Consider the following 27513-nt stretch of genomic DNA (forward strand, 5'->3'; position numbering starts at 1 on the left):
CTCTTCTTTTTTTTTTTAAATCATTTCCCTTCTGTTTAGAGAACTTCTTTTAGCCACTCTGTTAAGGTATACATCTGCCAGGGACAGATTCTCTGGTCTTCTGAACCCATTCTGTCCATCCATCTGGACCTCTGGAGGGGTCTAACATCCAGCTCATCCAACATGAGCTCCAAGTGGTAGCTCAACAGAACAACATCAAAACACAGAAGTGGGTGCCACCCCCAAAGTATGGCCAGAGCTAAAAAAAAAAAAAGAGAAATTTGTTTAGAACAGAAAGCAGTGAGGGGAAAGGGCACTGCAATTTATCACAGTGAGATGGTGGGGTTAAGAAGGGACTGAAGGGCATTTGAGGTTTGTGAGTTTTGATGAGGCAGGATAAAGCATAAAGAATCAAGGGTCGAAAGCAGAGAGCAGAGACAAATACATGCAACTGCCCTTTATACGTCAGTGCTTCACAAAGAAATGTTTTTATTTTCCCTTAAGAACGCCAATCTACTTACCCCCTTGATGTTCTAGCCTAAAATAAAAATACTGTAAACCTCAGATCAGGTGAGGACAGGTCTCTCAGCTAATAAACATCTCTGGAATTCAGGTCAGCAGGATCAGAAAGAAAATATTGATTTGCTCATGCAATTTATAATCCATTGCCATACAGTCACCTTGTCTGACCCCCTCCTACCTTGATCCCCATGTCACAGAAGAGGCAGGTAGGGGGGGAAACAGCTTTCCTTAACCCTAGATGGGCAATGGCAGGGTTGCTAATGTTCAGTGTCTCCCTCTCCTTTAAGCATCTTGGTTCTCATACTCCTCTAGCATCCACCTCTTCTACTACTATCTCTCCACCCTCTCCTTTTAGAAAGGAGAAAAGAACGGGGACTGCTCTTCCATGGTCACATCTGAAATGCTGTATTTTCCATTTGAACGGTCACAAAGCAGTGAAGGAAACTGTTGTCCTCAAGTCTGAGAATTTTCTAAGTGATCAGGAACTCTTTTTCCAGATTCAAGACATCCACAAGCTTAAGAAAAAGAATGAGCACATAATGATTTAATTGGCTTTCTCTTTTAATCAAAAACATACTTTGTTACAGAGTTCTCAGGAAAGGTTCAACTATTTCTTAGCCACAGACTTCAACCAGGCAAAAGTATACAGAAAGCCACAAAGGAACTACCGGAGCTTTAGCTGACCAGTTTTCCCAAAAGCAGAAGCTAAGTGTGGCTCTTCTCCGGGTTTTGGCATAGCTGCATTTCTCTGATTTTAGGGGAGGAGACAGAGTTGGGAAATACCACGACCGAATCAGTCCCCACCCCCCAGTCACTTCCTCCAGTGGTTCAGAAGCCCACCAGGGTTTCATCATCTACAAGCATTCACACTTTTCCCTTAAATCACATGTCCAAGGCATTGGCCTGAACCCAATACTTGGAGGAAGTTTGTCAACTCCATGTTTAGCCTTTCAACCAATCCAAGCCCATGAGTCCTTCTATCAATGACAAGCAGCCATGGCAACAGCAGTTGGTTTCCTCCTTCCTCTCCAGCTATCACAGAGCTGGCCTCTACCAGGACTCCCCAACCTCCCACCCGGGACCCACCCCCAAGGAAGGTTCTCAAGGTCCTTGAAAAAGACAAGTTCACTAATGATACTCATCCAAGAATAGGCCAGAAAAGTACTCTGAAAGAAATGCTCTACCCAAAAGTATTCTAATTAAAATGGACCCAAAAAGAGCCAAGAATAAAGTGAATGATCATTCACTGGTATTGTTTTCTTCTATCATATGAACCATTTTAACTGATGTGGTTCAGAGCATTTTCCCTGTTTTGAACATAAAAGAGATAAGAAACCAAAGACCAGAAGTAATGACCTCTAATATCATTAGGCATTTACATTAAGTTTTCAAATCATTTAAGTTGGAAAAACAACATTACCAGCACACAGCATTTAGAGGATGGTGTCATACACATACCAACCCAAAAGGCAGAATGCCATGACTCAAAAAAAAAAAAAAGCCTTAAGAAACCTTTAATCTAGATTATGGGAAAATAGAATGAAGTCTTTTCCCCTCCTCTCAGTTTTTGTTTTCTAAGTATTTATTGCAAGGTGGTGCTAGGCCTTTGGTTAAATTAAGTCTCAAAGACAGATTATGTAACTTCTTGTCCACAGGAGAATAGTAATAAAATATCAAGCCTAATCTCATTTGAATAACATGGAAATAAGTAAAAAGCCCCTTCGAACAGCAGAGCAGAACTAAGGAAGAAATCAAAAACTCTGCAAGGTAGGCAAGGTCACTTACATTTCAGAGCTAGAAAACATCTAGTCCAACTCCTTCATTTTACAGATGAGGCAACTGAGGCCCAGAGAAGGGAAATGACCTGCTCAAGGTCATACATCAAATTAGTGTCAGAGTGCAAACCAGAGTGTACCTGGTGCCAGCCCAGAGCCACTAGTTTTAGGTTGAATAAGAACATGGGCTCTGAGACCTATTGTGAAAGCATCTTAAATGCACTGTGAAAACTATCCACATCGATAGAAATGATTGTCTTCACCTCAGTCCTTCCTATGAAAGAGGGAGGGAGGGAGGGAGGAAGGTTGGAGGGAGAGAGGAAAACGCTTCATTCATTCATTCAAGTCTGATGTTAAAATCCCTGAAAGCATTAGCAATTACTTTAGCTACTCCTTGGAGCAGGATATCAGACCCTCAATTCCCATAAAGGCACCTATAGGTTAAAAATGTAGAGGAGGAAAGCCAGAAGATAGGACTCAAAAGGGGACATCAAAACAAATCAAAAATAACCCTCTCATTTCCAAAGGTTTGTTTTTTTTGCTGGTATCCTCTAGGCAACGGCATGCCTCTACCGTGGATACTTTAGTAACCCCTGTAACCCCAGTTTTCCTACGAGCAGCACTGAGGTGAAAGCAACAAAACCTTTCAAAATCTTTCAAAGGGGGAAAATATGAATCTGACCCACTTCTCCCTATTTCAACTACCTGAACTCAGCAGAGAATCAGGAAACATTCTAGGCAGTCAAACAGATGACAGACACCAAAGCACTGAAGGCCTTTTCCGCGCTTCACAGGAAGTCTCTTGGGACCCATCCCAGTTTGTCCTTGTGTTTTAAAGGTAGTTCTAATAAGTCTGGTTACCTGGGTTTCTCGCCTAAGCAGTTGGAAAAACGAATCCGAAAGGGAAGAAGAAACTACTAAGGGGAGGTACACACGATGTGGCCTATCAGAAGTAAAAAAAAAAAAAAAAAAAAAGGTAAACATTCAAAACCATAGCAGTCTGCAACCATTTCGTTTATCAAGGCAAAACCTTAGCAGCCCCTGACATCTACAAAGACAGGCAGGTACAAACCTCCCCCCCCCCAAAAAAAACCCACAAAAAACAACATGGTATCTAGTATGTTCTCTGATATACATATTAATAACTCCATCCCCAAAATGGCTAAAATAAAAAGGCTTACTGCTTAAATAAGGCAAGTCTGGGTAATGCAGAAAATTCCATCCCACAGTGACAGCAGATAAACAGGGTCAAGAGCCCCGTAGCACCAGTGTGAGTGCTAGGGACGAGGCGGCGCTGAGGATGCTTCTGTGAACGCGGCCACCACCCTTCTACATCCTTCCTGATACATCCTAGGAGAAATGATCTCGTCAGGAGAAACTGGAAAGGCTTGCACAAAAGATTCTCAGAGCCTCTCTTCTGTAAGCGTGGCAAAGGAGAATTTAGGCAGCTATTTACAGATGGCTACCTGCGACAAGATGAGGTCTGCCTTTAGAAAGAAAAAAAAAGCATTTCCTTCCCTCCAACACCCTTTCACAGTTACTATAAAGATCAAGTGAAAGTTTAATAAAGAGCTTTGAAAACTGGAAGAAGAAAACATTTCTTCATGCTATTATCTGCTAGTCTTAGCCAAGCCCCCCTACAGAAAAGTTAAGTGATTTGGCAGGTAATTGCTTTCATATACTCATTTACCTCAGTAACCTAAAATTCATCATCTTCCCAATCTGCTATCATTAAATTAAGTGCCAGTAAAATGACTTAATGATGATGAGAACAAACTATAGATATGATCACCAAAAAGGATTCTGCCCTACTCAGAATAAAACTGCTTCTTCCAAAAGGCTCTAAAAAAGATCTGAACTAATCTAATTTTGCATAATAGCTAGTAACTATTCACCAGTTACCACCAAACTACGAGTAGGAATATTTCACCTTATGATTCCTTAACCTCCAAAGATACATGAGGAGCACCATGGGACATGTACAATTTCCCTTCTCCAGATGGGCACAGTCAAAAAAATATCTGCAATAAACTTGTAAAAGTCAGATGTTTATCATTCGGAAGACAAGATACTTTATTTTACCTTCAAAATTTCTATTACAAATACCCCCCTTTACACCACACCTTTCCCCACAAAAATGGATTTTTAACTTTGAAATACAACACAGCTAACATGTGTTTCATTTCCTTGGGCAATTCGAGGATGGTAATCCTCAAGCGAGACCACCCAGCCTGTGAACCTACAATGACTACAGGAAGAACGGCACAAGAGACCTATTGGTGGGCAGGTCCATACAAATGAGCAGTACGTCTAGAAAAAGAAGGTTATATGGCAGTGATTTATTATCATTATCTTTGTATACCAGGGGTAGCGCACTATAAAAAATGAGCTAGGTTATATCCTTCAAAAGAACCTACTCTCTGGAAAATAAAGGCAACACCATTAAGGATTCCCTTTGATGACGCACTGAAAGGCACTGGACCAAAGTGGAATGGCCTCGTACTGGATTAGAAGGGTACTTGGTTCAACTCTCACTCAGCTTTCACTGAAGTTCTACATTTTGAGATATGAAGTAGCTGGAGAAAATCGACCCACAACCATATCCTCAAGACAATCAGATTCTGAGAACTGTGGAAACTATTCTACCCTAAAGTAGCCATAACATTTTAAACCTAGTGAGTCTTACTCATCAAAGATGACTATCTCTAAGAAATGGAAATACTGTTTAACAACTATCTCTCAGAAATAACTGATCATTAACATACTCGATGTTTTCTCAAAAGCATCTGACTGAAGCTAGGTACAAATATAAAGCAATTAATAACTAGGAGTAATTCTACATACTGGTAGTAGCATTATGGCTCTTAGAAGAAAGAAACCAAGACAGGTGGCTTGGCTTCAGAGACAGACTTTTTAGCAAATATTTTCATGTACTTTCTCCAGATGACTAAACATGAAAACCTTCCTTAAAAGGAGAAAAGGAGGCAACGGATTATATCACAGCATGCTAATGATCCTAATAAAATAATCTGGATTTTAAAAATCTCTTGTCACTCCCATTCTTCATTCACAGTAAAATGGACCTGAAGCCAGCAATTTCTAGAGAATGAAGATAATCGTTTGTATAAAATCAGCCAATAAAACTTAAACCACCAAACTTTTACAGATTAAAAATTCAGTCTTTAACAAAAGTATCTGTAGGTACTCAAGAGTTCAAATGAGCTGGCAGAGAAAATATTTTAAAACAAAAGACATGTAGCTTGGATCCAGATCTATGTTTAAATCACAATAAGCAAACTCAGTGGTTCCTAGGATGGTCTTAACGAAGACGACCTTCTGAGCAAGGAAGTAGAAGACTTATCCATTTAAGTCCATACAAGGATGACTATTCTGCTTAAGTGTTTCTCAAATCTCATGCTTGTAACATGCCTTCAAGACTCTTCTTACACCTAAGAAGGCCCTCCAAGCAAAACCTAAAAGCATCTGAAAGATAATCCTTGGTTTCATTTCACACTATTTATCCTGTAGACAACCTATTTATCTTGCAGACAATCAGGCCTATTTTGCTACAGTAAAATAGAAGCTGACAAAAAAATAATAATAACCAACTCTACACTCAATACATAATGTCCATGGGGAAGTCCTGGCAGAGTGTGAGGAAAACCAAAGCTGTCCAATAGTACTGGCTGTTGCCTGTCATTTAGTAGAAGGTGTCTTGCTTCTGAGGTTGAACTCAAAAGTGCAAAAGAAAACAAAACTTAAAAACCAAACCTAGAATTCAACTTTGTATGTTGAGATTCGGTTTTATTTAGCTACTAGCTAAGTAAAAAGCATACATACTGTGTCTGTGGTACAGTCAATACATTTGCAACTTTTCTACTTAAATTCTCTATACAAAGTCACTGCCAATCGATATGATCATTGATGGCAAAGGGCTTAGAATAACCAAAAGGTATAAAAAAGTTTGCAGTCTTGCCCCAAGATACAAAAACTGAATTTTAAACAATGTCATAACATACATGATTTAAACAGTATACGAAAAAAAAGTCACACATCAAATCAAGTACAAAAATATCCAAACTACCTATTATGAACTGTAATGTTTCCATTATTCTGCACAGTATTTAACACAGAATTTAGCAGTTTCCAAAATACTCACTTAGTTTAAGCATTGCCACCTTTGCAGAATGGTGAGATATTAGGTGGAGTGACACTGCTTTTAGTGTTTTTAAAAATACAAAACCTTTCCTCCTTAATGAATTACTGAAGGAAAGAAACTCCTCTTCTAGGCTTCTTAGTGACCAACCTTGTGCCTAGAAATATAGAAGAATGTATCTACTGTGTAACAGGGCAAAAGAATAGTTCTTGATAAATAGTTACCCAATAGGGACAACAAATGAAAATTTAAAATGGTATATTTTTGTGGGTGATTTTAAAGAATTCCCAGTATACACAAAGGTTAGTGTTTTGCCTTGGCAAAAATAAAACTGAAGTTGCAAGACCATCTGAATTGAAACTGCCTTCACTAGTTTTAACTTGCAAAAAAATATTTTGAATAAAAGGTTATAATACATCACTATCTTAATTTTTAAACACAGAGTGAAGTTGCTCTTGGTAAAATTAACTCACCCACATGGCACAATATTTTGGAGTAAAGTATGTTCAATAATAACAACTTGCACACAAAATAGCATAGGTGAATTAACTTTGAGAACTTCTCTCCTTTAAAATCAGCAATATTGAATTTATTCTGTAGAATAACACATGTATCAATGTTCTGCATATAAAAGGCTCTAAGACATTTTAAAGGGCTAAATTTTCCAGCACTGGAATGATTCCTTCATACATAACTGGTAAAGATTTAATAAGAATGTGTTTTTCCTGATCTTCAAGCTCTGAGCCATGCCTGAAAAGTTCTAAGTAGGAAAAAAAATTGTTTTAATCCAGTTTCTGTCTGCTAGGAGCAAGGCAGCAAACACACTTTTCAACCCTTTATGAAAAGATAAAGCAGAACAAAAGTGAAATATATCTTCAGATTATAAACAGGATTGTATTTTATAGTCCACCATCCTGATAACGTTAAGGGCCCCAACAGTGAAAGACCTCAGTCTAAAGGCTGTGGGTCAGCAATAGGCATGGTATGAAGCACTTCGTCTAAGAGCTGGAGGGCGCGGTGTAAGTGAATCTCAATCCAGCAAGGCGTTTCTTTGATGCTCTGTCTTGGGTAATCCGGTCCCCAGCCTTTCACAAAACTCATCCTGAGTATGCATAAACGGCGAAGGTCGTCGACACCAATGCCGGCAGCAGCTGACAAACCTGACAGAGAAGATTTGTAAGACGTCAGAGGGGACAGGCTGATCTCTTCCATCCTCCCTACACCTTATCAATAAAGTGACCAGCTTTCTTTATTTCATTCTCCCCAGCATATAACTGCTCTGTCAAAGTGCCAAGAAGTAAGTGTAGATCTACACTTTATCAACAGGGACTGAAAACTTTGGGTTAAGGCAGTTCACATTCCACATGAGTCTTCTAGCTACCAGCAATTATAAAGTAAATTGCCACATTCCACCGACACCCCACCTATTTTTCTCTTTAGAAGGAAAGGTGAAGGGTGAAAAAACAACTTGTTTTTAAGAGGTAGCACATGTCCACAGGTTGGGTTCTAAGAACCTTACTGTCTGTCTAAAGAGCCTAGTTCAAAGTAAGACATGACTAATAATGAGACAGTTAGTAGTCCTGGCTCCACTAAGGCTTCTTGGATGGCCCAGATGATGTCTGTCTCTCAATTTCACAACGGAATAGAGATACCGTGCAATTACTCAATGGGGGCAGTAGATAAGAATGAGAAATTTAATAACATTTCTGGCCTCTTTAGGAAAAGCACGTTTATAACATCAACACTAGCAAATTAATGGTTTAGGTGCTCAAATTCTTTAAAAACTCAAATTCTCTAAATGAATATGCCTTATCTGCCCCTACACTGAAAACTCCTGAACATAAGTCACAAAGGAGATTCTGCATCTAATTTTCCAGTCAGAACATACAGTCAGATAGTCCGTCTCCATTCATCAATATCACAGTGAAACTAGCGGGAGGAGTCTGCATGTGCTGTACAGAAACCTGCAGGGCCGCTGCAGTTTCTTAGCCAGTGTGATTTGCTTACCACACTGAAGAGGTTAAGAACAGGGGTTGAATGAATCACTAGTTATGCCTTCAGACGTGGAAGATGGGTGCCACGTGTTTCCATCATAAAAGTCTATAGTCAGGAGTTTAACTCTGCAGTAAAAAATTCCCCATCAGTGTGAAACCTGGCACACAGTTCAATCTTACCCTAAAATTAAAAAAAAGTCTACAAGTTATCAAAATACCACCCTCACTTAAGTTTTCTCTCCATGCTTAGCATACTTAAAAAAAAAAAAAACTGGAGAAGCACCTAATTCTGAAATTGAAATATGCTCTCCTTCTAGAATAAAGCCAAGCACTTTGGTGATTACAACCCACCCTTGCTGGTGAGGCAGGAATTTAAAAGTATCAACGAAAAAACAGGAGATTGATCAATATAATCTAACAATAACCCCCTTTCTCCTTTATCCCATACTCTCTTTTTGATACAAAAAGAATGAAAACAGTGTCCTAGACGAAGGATAACTATTACAGAAAAACCGTTTTTTACTAATTCAAAAATGTTATTATCCCAGTAAAAAAACACTTCAGTTTCTATTATTGCCTAAAGTAACTAATCAGCTGAGTGAATCAAGACAAAATGCCAACTATTACATGTTACAGCAGAAAACCAAAAGCATACTTACTGATAGCTGGAGCTATGCCACCTACTGAGCCCGGGCCAGGGATGTTTCCTGCCACAGCTGCGGCCTGGGCGGCGGCTGCCGCTTGAGCAGTGGCCGCCTGCTGCTGCATCTGCCGATGACACTGCCGCAAATCAAAGACCTTTAAACAAAAAGTGCAAGTTCGATGCGATGAGTCCATCAGAAGAGATTCTACCGCACATCAAAACCCAATGCAAAAATTATTTAAAGCTCATAGCTTCATTTAGCTCTCGGAAGAATTAATTTAAAAATCCAACTAACTGGTGGTCAGAGAAGGGGCCTGGAACTCAGCCTAGAGGCACACTTCACTGTCAGCAGGGCTTCGGCTACCACGTGCCTAGACAGCCTTTATCTAGTTTAGTGTGGGTCAGTCGTTCCTGTCCTTCTGAACCACTACCGCTTGTATAAATAAATCCCTACCCTTTCATAACCAAATTGCTGAGAGTTCTCTTTGGGTTGAATTGATGGCCTTGGTCACATGGCCAACCTCTTTACCATTCTAGCTATTTGATTTGGAGGTGTGAAATAAACGGCACTGCCACAATTTAAGAAAATATCTATATTTTTAGAGATGTATGCTTTAGTACATAGGAGCAAAATAACATGATATTCAAGACTCGTTTTAAAATACTTAAGAAATAAAGGGAAAAAAGACCGATCAAGCAAATGTAAAACGTTAACAACTACCAAATCTCAGTGATGAGTATACAGAATTTCATTAAACTAGTTTCTACTTCTCTGTATGTTTAAAAATGCTCATAATTTTTAAAAAAGTTTAGCTTTGAATTCTATCACTAATTAATTACATGGACTAAATTTCTTAACCTCTCTGGAGCCTCAATTTTCTTATCTATAAAATGGGAATGCTAAGTGTACATGCTTTCTCATAGAGTGTAAATCTGGCATAATATACAGAAAGCTGTCAATAACTGTTACCTACTATTTTGGTTTTGGCCTCCCTTGCACCATTTACCTTTCAGGATGAGTTATGGAGTTCCTAAGTAATCCTGGCATTATCAGCCACACCAAGGATTGGTATAGGGATTGACGCTTTTGTCTTTATGATTTTTAAGTAAGCAACAAATCATGAATGATAAACCGTATCATCTTTCTAGTAAAAAAACAACTTCCTACAATAATGTATTTGCTTATATTTGTTTTTTAAAACAGCACTGAAAGATGGGCAAACAGACTGGTCACCTACAGAAGCTGTAGAAAAGGAAGACAAGGAAAGAGTAGAAATAGGCTGTTCAATGCAAACTTTAGTTTTGGAACCATGTGATTATATTCCTTATTCAGAGAGTAAATTAAATTTTTAAAAAGTCCTCTTAGTATGCACAAAACCCAAATATGAGCAAGCATAATTATCCTTGGCAAAAAAAAAAAAGAAAAGAAAAGAAAAGAAAAAAGATCAAAGAATGCATAGCATATGACTTTATCAGATAAACAACAGATTTGGAACACAAACTACTCATTTTCAGATGTCTGAAAAAGAAATTAGGATTGTCTTTAATCATGGTATTTGGTACTAAAAAATAAGAACACACAGCAACAATAAACACAACAATTCTCTCCAAATAGCAAATTACCTTCCTATTTTCTTATTTCTCTATTCAGTGCCTATCATCTAGCATCAATGAAGGACAGATATAGACTATCTCATCTTTTGAATAGGTATAAATTTGTCAAATCTATAGGTATGTAATAAATACGTGGCCAAACTATTAGTTCTAAAAGACTTCAGGACAGAAAGCATGGCGTAGTTAGTTCTGAAAATCGGAAATTTCACAATGCCCAGAACAGAAACCACTGTTTTTTCAAGATTCCCGAAGAGTCCATTAGACTGTGAACCTTTCCACTGGGCTAGGACCTCCCGGAAGGCATTAAGCAGCACAGCACAAAGCAGGAACTCAAATGTCTGAAAAGTCAAACAGCTCTACAACCACTTTTTTCTTTTAGAAGAAATTAATAAACTTTTGATTTTAAAGCAGTTTTAGGTTCATGCTAAAACTGAGCAGAAAGTAGAGTTCCCTGTCCCTACTCAAGTGCTACTCAAGTACAACCTCTCCCAGCGCAGTGGTACATTTGCTACAGTCAATAAATCTACCAAAGTCCTAGTTTACTTAGGGTTTCACTCTTGATTTTGTACATTTTATGGGACTGGACAAATGTATCCATGTATCCAAAACATGTATCCAAAACCATGGCACCATCAGAGTAGTGTCAATGCCCTAAGAATCCTCTGTGCTCTATCCTTCCCTCCTCGCTTATCCCTGGAAATCACTTATCTTCTTACTGCCTCCATAGTTTTGACCTTTCCAGAATGTCACGTAGATAGAATCACATAGTATGTAGCCTTTTTAGATTGACTTCTTTCACTAAGAAAGATGCATATAAGATTCCTGTATGTCTTCTCCTTGCTTGATAGCTCACATATTGTCTTAGTGCTGAATGATAAACCATTGTGTGAATGTACCACAGTTTATCCATTTACCTACTAAAGAACATCTTGGTTGCTTCCAAGTTTTGGCAATTATTAAATTAGTAAATTATTAAAGCTGCTATAAACATCCCAGTGCATGTTTCTGTATGGGCATAAGTTTTTAATTTACTTAGGTAATTACCAAGGACTTTGATTACTGGATGATATTGTAAGAGTATGTTTAACTATGTGAGAAACTACCACCTGTCTCTCAAAGTGGCTGTGCCGTTATGCATTCCCACCAGCAATAAATGTGAATTCCTGTTGCTCCACATCTTAGCCAGCATTTGGGGTTGTCAGTATTTTAGATTTCGGTCATTCTACTAGGTATATAATGGTATCTCATTGTTTTAGTTTCCAATTCCCTAATAACATATGATGTTGAACATCTCTTCACATGCTCACCTGCTATCTGTATATCTTCTTCAGTGAGGTATCTATTCATGTCTTTTACACATTAAAAAAAATTTTTTTTAATGTTTATTTTTGAGAGACAGAGACAGAGACAGAGAGAAGAGCATTATCTGGGGATGGGCAGAGAGAGAGAGGGAGACACAGAATCCAAAGTAGGCTCCAGGGTCTGAGCTGTCAGCACAGAGCCCAACATGGGGCTTGAACCCATAAACCATGAGATCATGACCTGAGCCAAAGTCAGATGCTTAACTGACTCAGCCACCCAGGCAACCCTACACATTTTTTATAAATGTTTATTTTATTTATTTTGCGAGACAGAGAGACAGAGAGACAGAGAGACAGAGAGACAGAGAGAGAGAGAGAGAGAGAGAATCCCAAGCAGGCTCTGCACTGATGTGGGGCTCAAACTCACCAACCATGAGATCATGACCTGAGCCATTATCAAGAGTTGGATGCTTAACCAACTTGAGCCTACCCAGGCACCCTTTGCACATTAAAAAAAAAAAATCATACTGTTTTCTTATTGCTGAATTTTAAAAGTTTTCTATATTTTATATAACAATCCTTTATCAGATGTATCTTTTGCAAATATTTTCTCCCAGTCTGGGACTTCTTATTTGCTTGACAGACTTTCACAGTTTTTAATTTTAATGAGTGCAACCTATCAGTTGTTTTTTATAGGGTACCTCTGGTGTCACACCTAAAGTCACCACCACACCCAAGGTCATCTACGTTTTCTCCGATGTTCTCTTCTAGGGGTTTCATAGTTTCATGTTCAACCTAAAAAAATTTTTTTAAATATCACTAACCAAGTATGGTCCCTATATAGTCTTACTATCTAGGAGCAGGGAATACACCTTATATATTCCTAGGGTTCAAATATGTTCTCAATGTACCCTCACCTCCACCATGAATCATTAAAAACAGCCAAGAGATCTTCACACATAAGTTCCTTACAATGCTGTAAACAATCACAATTACGAACGTCTTAGCCTAAATCTATGCTAACACCAGCTACACATTATAATAGGTAACCACAAAAAAGGAAATTTTAAAATATTATGACTTTTATTTGCAGATATAGAAAATGATTCATTAAGCACCTCAGCAAATCCTTCCAGACTGGCTTGTTTATGTAATTAAAACACTCAAATCAGAGCACTTCTAATTACTGGCTATACTTGCCAGCAACTGAAACCTAACTAAAACCTGGTATCTGATCCCATTAAACCATAACAGACTTTTATCTGTTACTGGATGCTAAAATTAAGGCTACCATTGAAATGTGACCATCTTCCTTTCAGAATCTGAGTCATTAATAAAGACAATTCAAAGGAACCAAAGTTTAAATATCCTTTTGGGCTCAGATCCAGAAGATATTTCTGATCACCACTCCTGACCTAATCAACTCCTTCCATTTAGTTAAGCATGCTTCCCGTGGTTACTCACATATAAGTTTATTACAAACCTATTACTTAACACAGATGAGTGTCTTATAAAGCTCAACGTCAACATCTTTAGGATATTTTCAAACAGGAATCAAATTTTGACATTTTTTTTATGAGGCTTAATTATAACACTCTCAATTGGAATCAACACCAAGAAATAGTAACGCAGAAAGAGAAAGGAAATTGTGCTGGTATATTGGGCATCTGAACATAAGACTGCACTAAAAATTTGCTTACCTGGAGGTAAGAATCACAGTACATGGTAACTGGGAATCAATTTAAGTGGGGATCAAAATAATCTTCAACTTAGCCTACCTATGGTTTAGAAGCATACCCTAACATTTATGTGTTCATGCCATACCTGACTCAACATCATCAGAGAAATGAAAATCAAAAACCATCACACTTAGATAACACTTCACACCCACTAGGATGGTTAAAATAAAAAAGATAGATAATAAGAAGTGTTGATGAGACTGTAGAGAAACTGAAAGCTTCCCACACTGCTGATCAGAATGTAAAACAGTTAAGCCACTCTGGAAAACACTTTGGGAGTCCCTCAAAATGTTACACAGAGTTACCTTATGATCCAACAATGCCCCTCTTAGGTATACACCCAAGAGAAATGAAGACATACAATCACATAAAACCTTGTACACTAATGTTTGTAGTAGTATTATTCATAATATAGCCAAAAAGTGGAAACTCCTATAGCCATCAACTGATGAGTGGATAAACAAGATGTGGTATATGGAATATTATTCCACCATAAAATGAATGAACTACAGATGTCTGATATGTGAATAAGCTTGAAACATTATCTAATGAAAGAAATCACAGAAAAGGTACTTGGGTGGCTCAGTGGGTTAAGTGTCCGACTCTGGATTTCAGCTCAGGTCATAATCTCACAGTTCGTGAGACTGAGCCCTGCGTGGGGCTCTGCACTGACAGTGCAGAGCCTGCTTGGGATTCTCTCTCTCCCTCTCTCTGCCTCTCCCCAACTCATGCATGCATGCTCTCTCAAAATAAATAAGCATTAAAAGAAAGAAGTCACAGAAGACCACACTATATGAATTCATTTATACAAAATGTTCTAAATAGGCAAATCTGTAGAGACAGTAACCGTTTATTGCTGAGGGAAATGTGGGATTGAGAAATGATAACTAAAGGGTACAGGGTTTCTTTCTAGACTCATGAAAATGCTCAAAGATTGTGAAGATGGTTGCATAACTATGTGAATAGGTTTTTAAAAATCACTGTACAATTTAAATGGATGAATTATGTGGTATACGAATTATATCTCAACATCTTACTAAAGCTGTTAAAAAATCTGACTGCCCAGTAGTAAGCACCACAAAACAAAACAGATCTTGGGGAGCCAGGGTGGCTCAGTCGGTTACGTATCTGACTCTTGATTTCAGCTAGGGTCATGATCTCAAAGTCATGGGATTAAGCCCAGCATCAGGCTCCCATGCTGGGCATGGAGCCTGCTTAAGGTTCTCTCTCCCTCTTCTGCTATCCCTTCCCTGCTCGTTCTTGCCCACCCGCACATGTGCTCTCTCAGAAACAAATCAAAACAAAACAAAACGGTCTTACTTTTGAAAGCAAATCAGCAAGACCACTTTGAACTCAAACATTTGCTTCATTTAAACCTTGTAAAATGACATTTCATTACATAAGATTTTCATGAATGTAAGATGACTACAATGTCATTAAAGATGGGGGGGAGAAATCAACATCTTAGGAGAAAAAAATTCACGTGCACGCATGCGTACTTGGGGGATAGAGGGAGGTGTATTCCCAATGCGCAGGTACTCTTTCCAGAGGTTCATGCTGTCTGTATATAATTCACCCTAGTAATTTCATCTCTGGTGAGAATATGACCATCTAAACAGAAATATACTGGTACTTAAAAAATTAGCAAATGAAGAATACGCCAATGCTTAGGCTTAGGGTATACCTGCATCTCTTTCTTTCTGGCTAATACGATTCTTTTGAAGAACAGTAATAGGCTTGGTCAACAGAAATCATCCTTTTAAAATCTTAAACAGTTAATATGACAAAAACGGGATATTGTTTTTACTCCAAGAAAATGTCCCACAAGAATGTGATTTACTTAGCAAAAGCCTAAGATTATTATAAAAATCTATCCAAGACAGTGGTGTATCAAGTGATGATATATCTCAGACCTTAGGAGCTTTTCAAGAGCCTTTAGTACATTTATTTGACAATCCTAAAACTTAATTACATAAGAGTCCACATTTTTTAAAGCTCAAATGTTTTAAAACGACCCTATTAGCAAATAAATTCATAACTCTTGTCTAACATAGTATATAATCAACACACAGTTCTCTGTCCTTTCATTTCAATTACTCAAGTAATCCAGAGATTTCCAAGTCAAAATGGATGAGTAGGTATGCATGAACACCTTTTTCTCTCTGCTGCAAGCACATACAAAGGATAGAAAAACCATTAAAAATATATATCCTTCAAGTCGATCATAAAATTCATAGAAATACAAAGAGTGGTCAATAGTCAAAACATTCCTGAGAAAGAAAAAATTCAAAAAATCGTATTTCCCAATTTTAAAACTTACCACAAAGCTATAAATATATTATATATATACATATATAATGTATATGTATGTAATAAACACAGATATAGCACAGAAATAAACCTTTACATTCAAGGTCAAATGAGTTTCAACAAAGGTGTCAAGATAATTAATAAGAGAAAGAACAGTCTTTTCAACAAATGGTTGCCAGAACTGGATATTCCCATTCAAAAGAATAAAGCTGGATCCCTTCCCCCTTATACCATAAACACAAATTAACTCAAAATGGAGCACAGACCTAAATTAAAGAGCTAATACTAGGAGAAAATGAAAGTAAATCTTTGTGACCTAGGATTGGGCAACGGTTTCTTAGATAAGACACCAAAAGCAAAAGCTACCCAAGAACAGATAAGCTGAACTACATCAAAATTAAAAACTTTCATGCTGCAAATCATATCACCAAGAAAGTGAAATGAAGGACAAACCAAAGAATTGAAGAAAATATGCACAAGTCATGTATCTTAAAAGGGACCAATACCCAAAATAAATAAAGAACTCTTACAACTCAATAACAAAATGACAAAGAACCTAATTTAAAAATGGGCAAAAGATCTGAATAGATATTTCTCCAGAGAAGATATACCAATAGCCAATAAACACATGAAAAGACGTCCAATATTATTAGCAATCAGGGCAAATGAAAACCACAATGACATACTACTTCACATCCACTAAGACGGCTAAAATAGACCATAACAGGTGTTGACGAGAGCACAGAGAAACTGAAATTCTCATATATACCCTGCTGACGGCAACTGTAAGATGGCACAGTGACTTGGGAAGTCTGGCAGTCCATCAAAAACGCTGAACATAGAGTTACCTAACAATCCAGCAATTCCACTCCTAGGTATATATATCCAAGACATTGAAAACGTACATCTACTTAAAAACGTGTCCATGAATGTTCAGAGCAGCACGATTCGTAATAGTAAAAAAATGGAAATAATCCATCAACTGATGACGGATAAACAAAACCTTACAGTGGTGAGCAGGGACTAAAGACAGGAGGTACTTGGGTACCAAGACCAAAAAAAGAAGGTGGGGAGGTTAGTAATTTAACTGCTTAGAATAATATGGAAACAGACAACAGCCAGGCTCTCTGAGGGCTACAACTGGGCACTTGCCCATGAATCAAGTGCTGGTAAAACACTTTGACAGTTAATTCAGAAATGCACCTAGGAATAAAATTCTTGCCCATGGCAGAAACCTATGCAATAGGACTGAGCACACCTGGGGACTGGAACTCAATTTCCTCTTGGGACAAAACTCCTCTACCTCCTAAATATAAGAATTGGTTCTGAGATGTGGATCCCAGGGTGCCAAACTAAGGCAAAACTGCCCTATAGGGAGAAGCATTAACAGGGAGTTAGAAAATAGAATTAATTCTCTCAAGACAAATTTGCCAACCAATATAAAATAGACTGCAAAGCATATAAGCAAATCCAACACCACTTAAAAATAACAATAAAGCACAAATAACTAAAATTCCTTGTGGAGAAACTGGAAAATGCAAGTGAAGATAATTCCACCTCCCAGAGACAATTCCTGGTTAGACACTGTACACACCATTCTAGATTTGTGCATATATATATACAAACGAATACAAACATCCATGGTATTCTTTTACAAAAATAAGATCATATTCTGTGTATTGTTTAATAACCAACATTTCCACATCATAAATATCCTATCAATAAATGTATTTTAATATTTTATTGTTTTATTCTATTCCATTGTTCTAACAGATCAAAACTATAAATCGTTCTGTTAAAACTGTTAAATTACTGGGAATTACTGTTAATTTCAGAAGGTGTGATAAATAGAATTGTGATTACATCTTTTAGAAATATCAATCAGCAATTCATACGAAAGTATTTTATGAGTGAACTAAAAGAATATTTGGAAATGGCTTTTTTTTTTTTTTGAGAGAGAGAGAGAGAGAGACAGCATGAGCAGGGGAGGGTCAGAGAGATAGGGAGACACAGAATCTGAAGCAGGCTTCAAGGCTCTGAGCTAACTGTCAGCACAGAGCCCGACGCGGAGCTCGAACCCACGAACCATGAGATCATGACCTGAGCTGAAGTTGGATGCTTAACTGACTAAGACACCCAGGCACCCCATGCAAATGGCTTTAAATTACTGGAGAAAAAAAAGTAAAGTGATAAGCACAATAGAAGTTGATAAAATGCTGATCATTGTTGAAGCTGGATGATGGCTACATAAGGGTTTGTTATTTTCACTATACTTGATAATATTTAAAAGTTTTGTTGTAAAACAAAGATCCCTATACCCTTTAACTGAAACTGAGATACTGGGTTTGTTGCTGTGAGGCAATACAGCAATTCCATCTCTGTATACACTAATTTATTTGTATGTTAAGCAGTTTCCTGGAAAGAAGTGATGAGTTTCAGTTAATTCCACTAATTTACAATAGCCAACAACGAAGACGCTTAGGATGACTATAGAAAATCTGAAATTAAAAATATATTTAGCCTTTCTAATTCCAACTTCCTCTCAAAAATAGTGTTTTATGTTATAAACCAAAATTGAAATGGGTTGAATATGTAATAAATGATAGATACTTCAGGCTTAATATGCAAAATGATATAATAAATATCATAATAAATAATAAATGTTCATTCAAAGCACAAAATTACATTAATAATCTGGTATTGAAGAATTTTTCATTTCTCAGGTTCTTAATTTGAAAAGCTATTTATTTTAGAATTCCCCTCCAAACAATCCTGAAGATTGGCTAAGATAAAATTCTAGAGTCTGATTTTTACATATTTTGTAAATCAAAGGAATACAAATTTGGAGATTTCACTCAATATTTTCAAGAGCTTGTGTTTTACTCAAAAACGCTTAACAAATTTATTAATAAACAATAGGGCATGAATGCAACCATAAAACTCAATAGGCAATAATGTCAATAAATCCCCCAAGAAATATGTTTTATATACAAACATCACTTCTGACTGTTTAATACATAAAAAGACATTTTGCTATTACTCCCGCCTCCATCTCAATTCTTTAAACAACAAATAGAACTTTCAAGTCTAAAATATTTGAGTAAAACTGCAACTAACCTTTATATATGCACTTGGGTAGATCTTATGAACAGCATCTCCAGGTGCACGGCCCGCTTCTCTGTCTAAGTAGTAACTCTGCACAAAGACTGCATGGTCGCTAAGGCACCTGACCCAAACATCACCTTCACCTTTACATTCCAGCTGCACACCTTTGCCTATGTGCAACCTTAGGAAGAAAAAAGGGAATCACATTTTCTTTGGGTAAGTATTTAAAAATAAGTTTTGGTTCAGATTATGTAGCATACCCAATATTAAATTTTTTTTTTAAATGAAAGACATTATCCCATACCATAACGGAAAGACAGGCATTATTAACATTTTTGTATATTTTTTTAAAAATATCTTATTCATATAAAATAATGATGAGCATATACATATTTACCATGTGCCGAATACTTAACAGAAATTCTCACTTAACCTTCACAATTCAGTAGATACTACTAAGCCCATTTTTCAAATGTTGAAACTAAAGCTTATAAAAGTGTACAGTTACACTATCCAAGTCAATACCTACTAGTTACATGTGACTATTTAAATTAAACTAATTACAAAATTCAGTTAATCATATAAGCCACATTTTAAGTGCTCATTAGCCATGTTTTAATGTAGGTAGTGAACAGTACAAATACAAACTATCTCTTTCATCACAGAAAATTCTATTAGACAGCACTGGCTTAGAGAATAAGTAATTCGCCAGTCACATGGCTAGTGACAGAACCATGAGTACACACTTATGCACATACACACTTCCTTAAAGAGTTGAGATCATATAGTACCCAAAACTATTTTCCTGTAATATTTCATCTTAAGCATTTACATTTGCTATATATGCTTTTAATTCACATTTTAATGACTACATAAAAATGAAAGTTTATCAAAACTTACTTAAGCATTTCCCTTTAATTATCACTTTTCCAACATTATAAATAATACTTACAGAAACATCCTCATTTTATATTATATCCTCTCAACAGATTTGTAGAAATAATATATAATCAGAGGAAATAAAGATTACTTTCCAAACTGGATACCAAAGGTCTAGTTTACTATTCAAAACATACGAATGTCACTAACTTTATTAAAAGACCCCTTTTTATTATATTTTAAATAACAAACATCTATAATTACAATACATTGCTTACAAATTCTGACTTTTTAAGATGATGTTTTTCTTTTGTTTATATTAAAAATCTTATAAATCTACACTGAAAAATATAACTTAGAATAAATGATAATGGGGGCACCTGGGTGGCTTAGTCCATTAAGCATCCAACTTCGCCTCAGGCCAAGATCTCAGGGTTTCTGAGTTTAAGCCTCACAGAGCCTGCTTGGGATCCTCGTCTCCCTCTCTCTGTCTCTCCCTCTCTCTGTCCCTCCCTCACTTGTTCTCTCTCTTTCATTCTCTCCCTCCCTCCCTCCAAAAAAATAAACATTAAAAAATGTTAAAGAATAAATGACAATGTACTATGTTCAATTTTTAAAATAATTAACTATACAATCAACAATACCTTGCTCTTTCAATGGCTTCTGTCCTGTGGACATTCGAGAGTTGACCCAAGCAAAAGCGATCTCCTCCAGAAGGGTCCACATATCCATCAACAGTAACAATAGGGCAGCTTGAAGGAACCTTAAATGTCTCTCCTACTTGAACATCCATTTCAAAGTAAGCGATGGAACACCAATACTCAGGAGCTACAGAAAATAAACAGGAGAACATCTACCCATGTAAGACACAAAGGATTCACTTTCACTCCTTAAGACAAAGCTTTTCCTAAAAGAAAAGGTGAAGGAAGGGGACAGGCATTTGAAAAGCACCCAAAAGAATTTTGTGAAAATGACAATGTGTTAAAAAGTAGGCACTTCCAGGGGCTTCTGGGTGACTCAGTCAGTTAAGCATCTGACTTTGGCTCAGGTCATGATCTCAGTTTGTGTGTCCGGCTCTGTACTGACAGCTTAGAGCCTGAGCCCGCTTGGGATTCTGTATCCCCCTTTGTCTCTCTGCCTCGCCCCTGCTTGTGCTCACTCTCTCAAAAATAAACAAACATTAAAAAGAAGTAGACACTTCCATGTCTTCCATTTCTCAGCTCAGTACCTAGTATTCTTGAAACTCTAATCATTTTTAAAATCTGGAAATTGGTTCTTACCTCAAAGGATTTGGCCAACTAGGAATTTAAAGAACGGAAGTAATTAGAATCTAAAATAAATTACTTTATCATAGTATTTCATTTGACTACACATATTTTCTATGTGGTCTGAACTTCTATTTTTTTTAAAACACACTGACTGTAAGACATATTCCAGGGAAGTATTCTTGAGTAACACCAATTTACAGCATATTTGAAGAGATCCCTAATTGAGAGAGAGGGCATAAGCAAGTCAGCCATCCCAAACTAGAGTCAAGGTTAATTATACTCCTCTACCACACAGTTGCTGTGAATATGAATTCTCAACTGACTCTTGGTTGAAAGGTCATTTGTTCCATCTGTATTTTTAGTGAAGTCAATTCATGTTGACTACTACAATTTTGACTCTGAAGATGTATTTAGTGTATTCATTTAAGCAACAATAAATGACTGAAAATAATTTTAAGTGATTGAGGAAAAAGGCACTACTTGGTTTGATTCGCAAATAAAGTTCATCAAGTTTTTCTAATTTTTGTTTGAATACAACAATTATTACAGAGACAACATAAATGGAAATTATTTGGTTTTCCTTTTTTAACTAACTTAACAATTTTATAGAGTATCTAGGAATTACTCTAATTTTTTTTAATGTTTATTCTTGAGACAGAGAGATAGAGTGCAAGCACGGGAGGAGCAGAGAGAGAGAGGCAGACACAGACCTGAAACAGCCTACAGGCTTCCAGCTGTCAGCACAGAGCCTGACGTGACACTTGAACTCACGGACCTTGAGATCATGATCTTAGCTGAAGTCAGACACTTAACTGACTGGGCCACCCAGAGGCCCCTCTAGAAATTATTCTAGGCATGGCATACACAGCAATAAACCAGACAGTTGGTGTCCCTATTCTCATTGAAATGCAGAGGTAAATAAGGAGATAAGTGAATAAGATGACTCAGGTAATGATAAACACTGTGAGAAAGTAAAATGGAGTGTGGAACAGAAGACAACTAGAAAGCATCCTTCAGACTAGAGGGCAGGGGTGGTACATCCTATCTGAAAAGATAACTTTGAAAGACCACGTATTTATTTAAAGACTGTGAACAGAACACTTCAAGAAGAAAGCAAATGCAAAAGCCCTGGAGTAAAACTGAATTTGACTTATTTAAGGGGGAAAGGTCACTGCCACTTATTAGAGAATGAAAGCCTTCTGTTGATAAACCAATTACTGATATGCTTCTCAATGTGCCCTTTATGAACTGTGATGCAACTAGAATTTGCAGCAATAAAACTTTCAACAATCTGTAAAGATACTTAGAATGACAAAATAATAGATCTTCTCAAACCCCCCAAATATCTTAAAATGAAGTATGACAGACGCTTCAAATATATTTTCAAAAATCTTGTAAAATCTATGTATCTAATTGCTTTTCAAATGTTGTCAACGGGGTGCCTGGGTGGCTCAGTCAGCTGAGTGTCTGACTTCAGCTCAGGTCATGATCCCACAGTTTGTGGGTTCAAGCCCCACATCAGGCTCTGTGCTGACAGCTCAGAGCCTGGAGCCTGCTTCACATTCTGTGTCTCCCTCTCTTCCTGCCTCTCCCCCACTCACGCTCTGTCTCTCTCACTCTCAAAAATAAATAAACATTTAAAACAAAAAATGCTGTCAAGGAAGAAAGTACTCTTCAATGAATAAACAGACCACGTGAAGATGGTAATTCAAAAACTTAACTAATGAAATGTTTTGCCACACAGATCAAATCAACTAATCACAAATACTTATATTTCTTTAAATATTTTTGGTTATCATTAAAACTTGAAAAGCAGTGATATACTGAAGTCCCCTCTTAAAAAACAGTTCTGAAATATTTGTGATGTTATTCTTTATAGAAGACATCCCATTGTACTATGACCAAAAAGCTTCGGCAAACATAACTGGCAGGTATACTGGTTGAAGCTAAAACTAAAAATAAGTTACCAGCTACCCAATGTTTTGGAAGTAAAAATACAGCACTTAAAAGAGGTTTTAAACAGTCCAAACAGTAAATTCTGTTACAAACAATGCCCTAAAGCCATGAATGTCTAGAATACTCAGTAAAAAACAGGCATAAGTACATGCATTTTCTCGTTCTTACTGAAGACCACTATCCAGAAGTAAAGTTCCATGGTGAGCAACCTTTTTCCATGAGAGTCACTTCAGGGAAGAAAAAGAGAATTGTATAATCTCCATGTTTAAATAAGAAAAAAGATACTTTTATCGTCATGAATTGTAATATCTGCAATTGCACTTAAACCTTATTTTATTATTTCCCAGTTGCCAAAGAGGTTTTTGTTTGCCTAATGATCTCAGACACCATACAGCAATGATGGTGACAGAAAGCTGCATCTCAAATAGGTTTAGCATGAGTTGATCTCCTACTACTGGGAAGAAGAGTTTTAAGAAACTTGAAGTAAACAGAAACTGGAATCAGAATTGCACACCACAGACCAGAGATGAAAAACGACCATCTGTTAAGAGATTATTAAGGCCTAAGAAAGGAGGAAGGGGGTTACTATCTATGAGGACAGAGAGAACCAGAGGCAATCTAAGAGGGTTCCAGAGAACTTGGCAGTCCTGAGATACATACCATGTGAAAAACTTTCCACTTTCAATTTGCTAAACAGACAGGAGGAAACTTTTTTTTTTAAACAGAAGTATGGAATAAGAAGCACTCATTAAGGGGCGCCTGGGTGGCTTAGTCGGTTAAGCGTCCGACTTTCGCTTAGGTCATGATCTCGCGGTTCGTGGGTTCGAGCCCCGCGTCGGGCTCTGTGCTGACTGCCAGCTCGGAGCCTGGAGCCTGTTTCAGTCTATGACTCCCTCTCTCTCTGACCCTCCCCTGCTCACGCTGTCTCTCTCTCTCTCCTAGAAATAAAAACATTAAAAAAAAAAAAACAAAAAAAGAAGCACTCATTAAGACTTTCCAGATCCTGAGGTGCCTGGGGTGGCTCAGTTGGTTAAGTGTCCAACTCTGGATTCTGGCTCAGGTCATCTCATGGTTTGTGTGTTCAGGCCCCACATCCAGCTCTATTCTACCAACATGTATCCTACTTGGGATTCTCTTTCTCTGCCTCTCCCCTACTCGTGCTCGCACTCTCTTTCAAAATAAACAAATAAACTTAAAAAAAAAATACTTTCTAGATCTCTTTTTGCTCTTTTGCTCCAAGATTCAAATGCCATATAGATGACAAGCCTGCAGGTTCTCAAAACTAGTATTAACAGCAGGATGTAATTACTCAGTTTAGAGAGAGGTTTCTTAATGTCCCAACAACTCCTACAAGAGGGGGTGGGATTGTTAATGTGCTTGCTCATTTGCTACTTTTAGCTTCTTGTTGCTGAATTAGTGAAGTTGAGCTGGTCTCAGGAAGCCTATGGGTGGCTTATTACTGTTGAGAGAAAAGGTATGTATGTATGTATGTATTGTTTATTTATTCGAGAGAGAGAGACAGAGAGACAGAGAGAGAGAGAGACAGCACGACTGGGGTAGGAGCAGAGAGAGAGGGAGACACAGAATCCGAAGCAGGCTCCAAGCTCTGAGCTGTCAGCACAAAGCCCGACACGGGGCTCAAACCCACAAACTGTGAGATCATGACCTGAGCCAAAGTTGGATGCTTAACCAACTGAACCACCAAGGCACCCCAGAGAAAAGGTTTTTAAAAGACCTGAGTTAACAACTTGAATTTTTTTTTAACAATATAAGAACTTAGCTAAATATTTTTTATAATGGAGAAATGTATTATAAAGCACAGCTTAGCAAACAATTACTCAATTACACTGGGAAATATAAGTCTCCAGACATTACCTTCCATTTCTGAAATATAGTAATTCAAGAAGTCAAAAACTTGGTTAAAGTGTTCAAGAGACTATTATGAATTATTTTATTATTTAGATCTGAATGAGATGCCCTAGGAGAATCTTTTATCTATACATAAAGATACTCTCTTGAATGGTAGACATTCCCAAAGCACTAAAATACAACCTGAATTTGGAAATCTGTCAATTTTGAATCCATTTGGAATTATCAAAACAACCCAAAGACACTGAGGAAACTCACTTTAATTTGCAATCAATATTTAATTTGATGAATACATCTCAGCTTTAAGAAAAAGCAAAAAGTTAATCCATTTTTTTTTTAAATTTTTTTTAACTTAGTTATCAAAGTCAAAGCATAAAATATATGGCCTACCTGAAATCCTTAATACCAAGGTAATGACCAATACTAATTATTTTCATTTTCTACAATTTATATTACCTCTATTTCTGAAAACATTTATGTAACTGTCCTCAAAAATAATTTCTCAGGGTTCCTGGGTGGCTCAGTCGGTTAAGCGTCCAACTCAGCTCAGGCCAAGTTCTCACAGCTCATGAGTTCACAGCCAGTGTTGGGCTCTGTGCTGACAGCTCAGAGCCTGGAGCCTGCTTCGGATTCTGTATCTCCCTTACTCTCTGCCCCTCCCCAGCTCATGCTCTGTCTCTCAAAACTAAACATTAAAAAAAAATTTTAATAAAGAAAAATCATTTCTCAAAATAGATTCACTACATTTATTATTGATGATTTTTAATTATTTAAAATATTTTATATATTCAGAGGTATATGCTTATTTCCCCTCTTTAAGGTCCTAAGTCTGGGATAGAATATTTTCCCAATCAAACCTGAAATGGCCACATTAACCACACACCTAAAACGAGCATTACTTTGCTTTCTGTTCTGTGTTTTTTTTTTTCAAATGTTTATTTATTTTTGAGAGAGAGGGAGAGACAGAGCGTGAGCAGGGGAGGGGCAGAGAGAGAGGGAGACACAGAATCAGAAGCAGCTCCAGGCTCTGATCTGTCAGCACAGAGCCTGATGCAGGACTCAAGCCCACCAACCATGAGATCATGACCTGAGCTGAAGCTGGACACTCAACCAACTGAGCCACCTGGGCTTCCCACTTTGCTTTCTATTTATTTGTTCATGAGTCAAGGATAACAGAGTAGTGAACTAACTGTAATCTGACAGAATTAAAAGTACTAGGTAGCAGAGGACATAAGGATTAGGAAAGGCTTCCCAAAAGGGGTATACTCCAGCTGGATCCTAAAAAGAGTTTGCACAGGGGCACCTGGGAGGTTCAGGGTGTTGAGCATCTGACTCTTGATTTCGATTCAGGTCATGATCTCATGGTTCAGGGTAATGAGCTCCGCACTGGGCTACATGCTAACAACTCGAAGCCTATTTGGGATTATCTCTCTCCCTTGCTCTCTGCCCCTCCCTGACCCGTGCTCTCTCTCAAAATAATAAACGTTAAAAAAAAAAAAAAAAAAAGGAATTTGCCATATTTAGGAGCTGAGGTGTGTGTGGGTGGGCATCAAGATGGCCCCCAAGGATTCTCACCTCCTGGTATTCACATCCTTGTGTTGTCCCCTCCGCACAAAATAGGCTCTTACAGAAATTATGACATGACTTTTGATACTGTCTTTTTAAAAAATTTTAAGTTTATTTATTTATTTTGAGAGAGAGTGTGAACACGGTAGGGGCAGAGAAAGGGGAGAGAGAGAATCTCAAGCAGGCTCCCCACTTGTCAGCGCAGAACCCGATGTGGGACTCAAACTCATGAACTGTGAGATCATGACCTGAGATAAAATCAAGAGTCATACACTTAGCCAACTAAGCCACCCAGGTGCCCCCAATGCTAAATCTTAAAAGACCCTGAGGCTCTGTCTTGCCTTCGCTTGATCACTTACTCTGGGGGGAAGTTAGCTATCATGTGAAGACACTCGAGAAGCTCCATGCAGAGAGAAACTGAAGCTTCCTGCTGATAATAACATTAACTTGCCAGCTACATAGATGAACCACCCAGAAAGTGAACCTTCCAGCCCTGGAAAATCCTTCAGATGATAGCAACCCAAGCCAACATCCTGACTGCAAGCTCATGCAACTCTAAGGCAGAGCAAACCAACCAAACCATTCCCAGATCCCTGGCCCACAGAAACTAAGTATAATAAATGATTACTACCGGTTTACCCAGCTAACTTTGGGGAGTAGTATGTTGCAGAACAACAGGTAACTAATATATAGTGCAAGACATAGGACAACAGCATGTACAAAAGCAGCACAGAGGAATGATAGCTGAGCAAGCCTGCGTATGCGGTTCAGGATGGCTAAAGCATAAAGAGACAAGGCTAGAAAAGTACACATGGACCAGGATCAGAGACTGTTTTC

General features: G+C 37.6%; 1 protein-coding gene across 3 annotated transcripts in view; it reads right to left on the bottom strand.

Moving 5' to 3' along the window:
* Window positions 1-1044: 1044 nt before the first annotated feature.
* SMAD4 (SMAD family member 4) overlaps window positions 1045-27513 on the bottom strand; it is a 62565-nt gene continuing 36096 nt past the window's right edge. For 2 of the 3 annotated variants that reach the window (XM_039228831.1, XM_039228832.1), the window contains exons 9-12: window positions 20662-20845; window positions 19151-19319; window positions 9086-9224; window positions 1045-7592 (exon numbers count right to left, since the gene is read on the bottom strand). In XM_039228831.1, the coding sequence (XP_039084762.1) occupies window positions 7381-7592; window positions 9086-9224; window positions 19151-19319; window positions 20662-20845 (704 nt within the window). In that variant the 3' untranslated portion in view covers window positions 1045-7380. Of the gene's footprint in view, window positions 7593-8439; window positions 8553-9085; window positions 9225-19150; window positions 19320-20661; window positions 20846-27513 lie in introns of all 3 variants that reach the window. The other variant, XR_005527810.1, reaches the window with a different exon arrangement.

This window comes from Hyaena hyaena, unplaced genomic scaffold, assembly GCF_003009895.1.
Source record: "Hyaena hyaena isolate Hyena2069 unplaced genomic scaffold, ASM300989v1 scaffold_33, whole genome shotgun sequence".
In the NCBI taxonomy this organism is placed as follows: domain Eukaryota; kingdom Metazoa; phylum Chordata; class Mammalia; order Carnivora; family Hyaenidae; genus Hyaena; species Hyaena hyaena.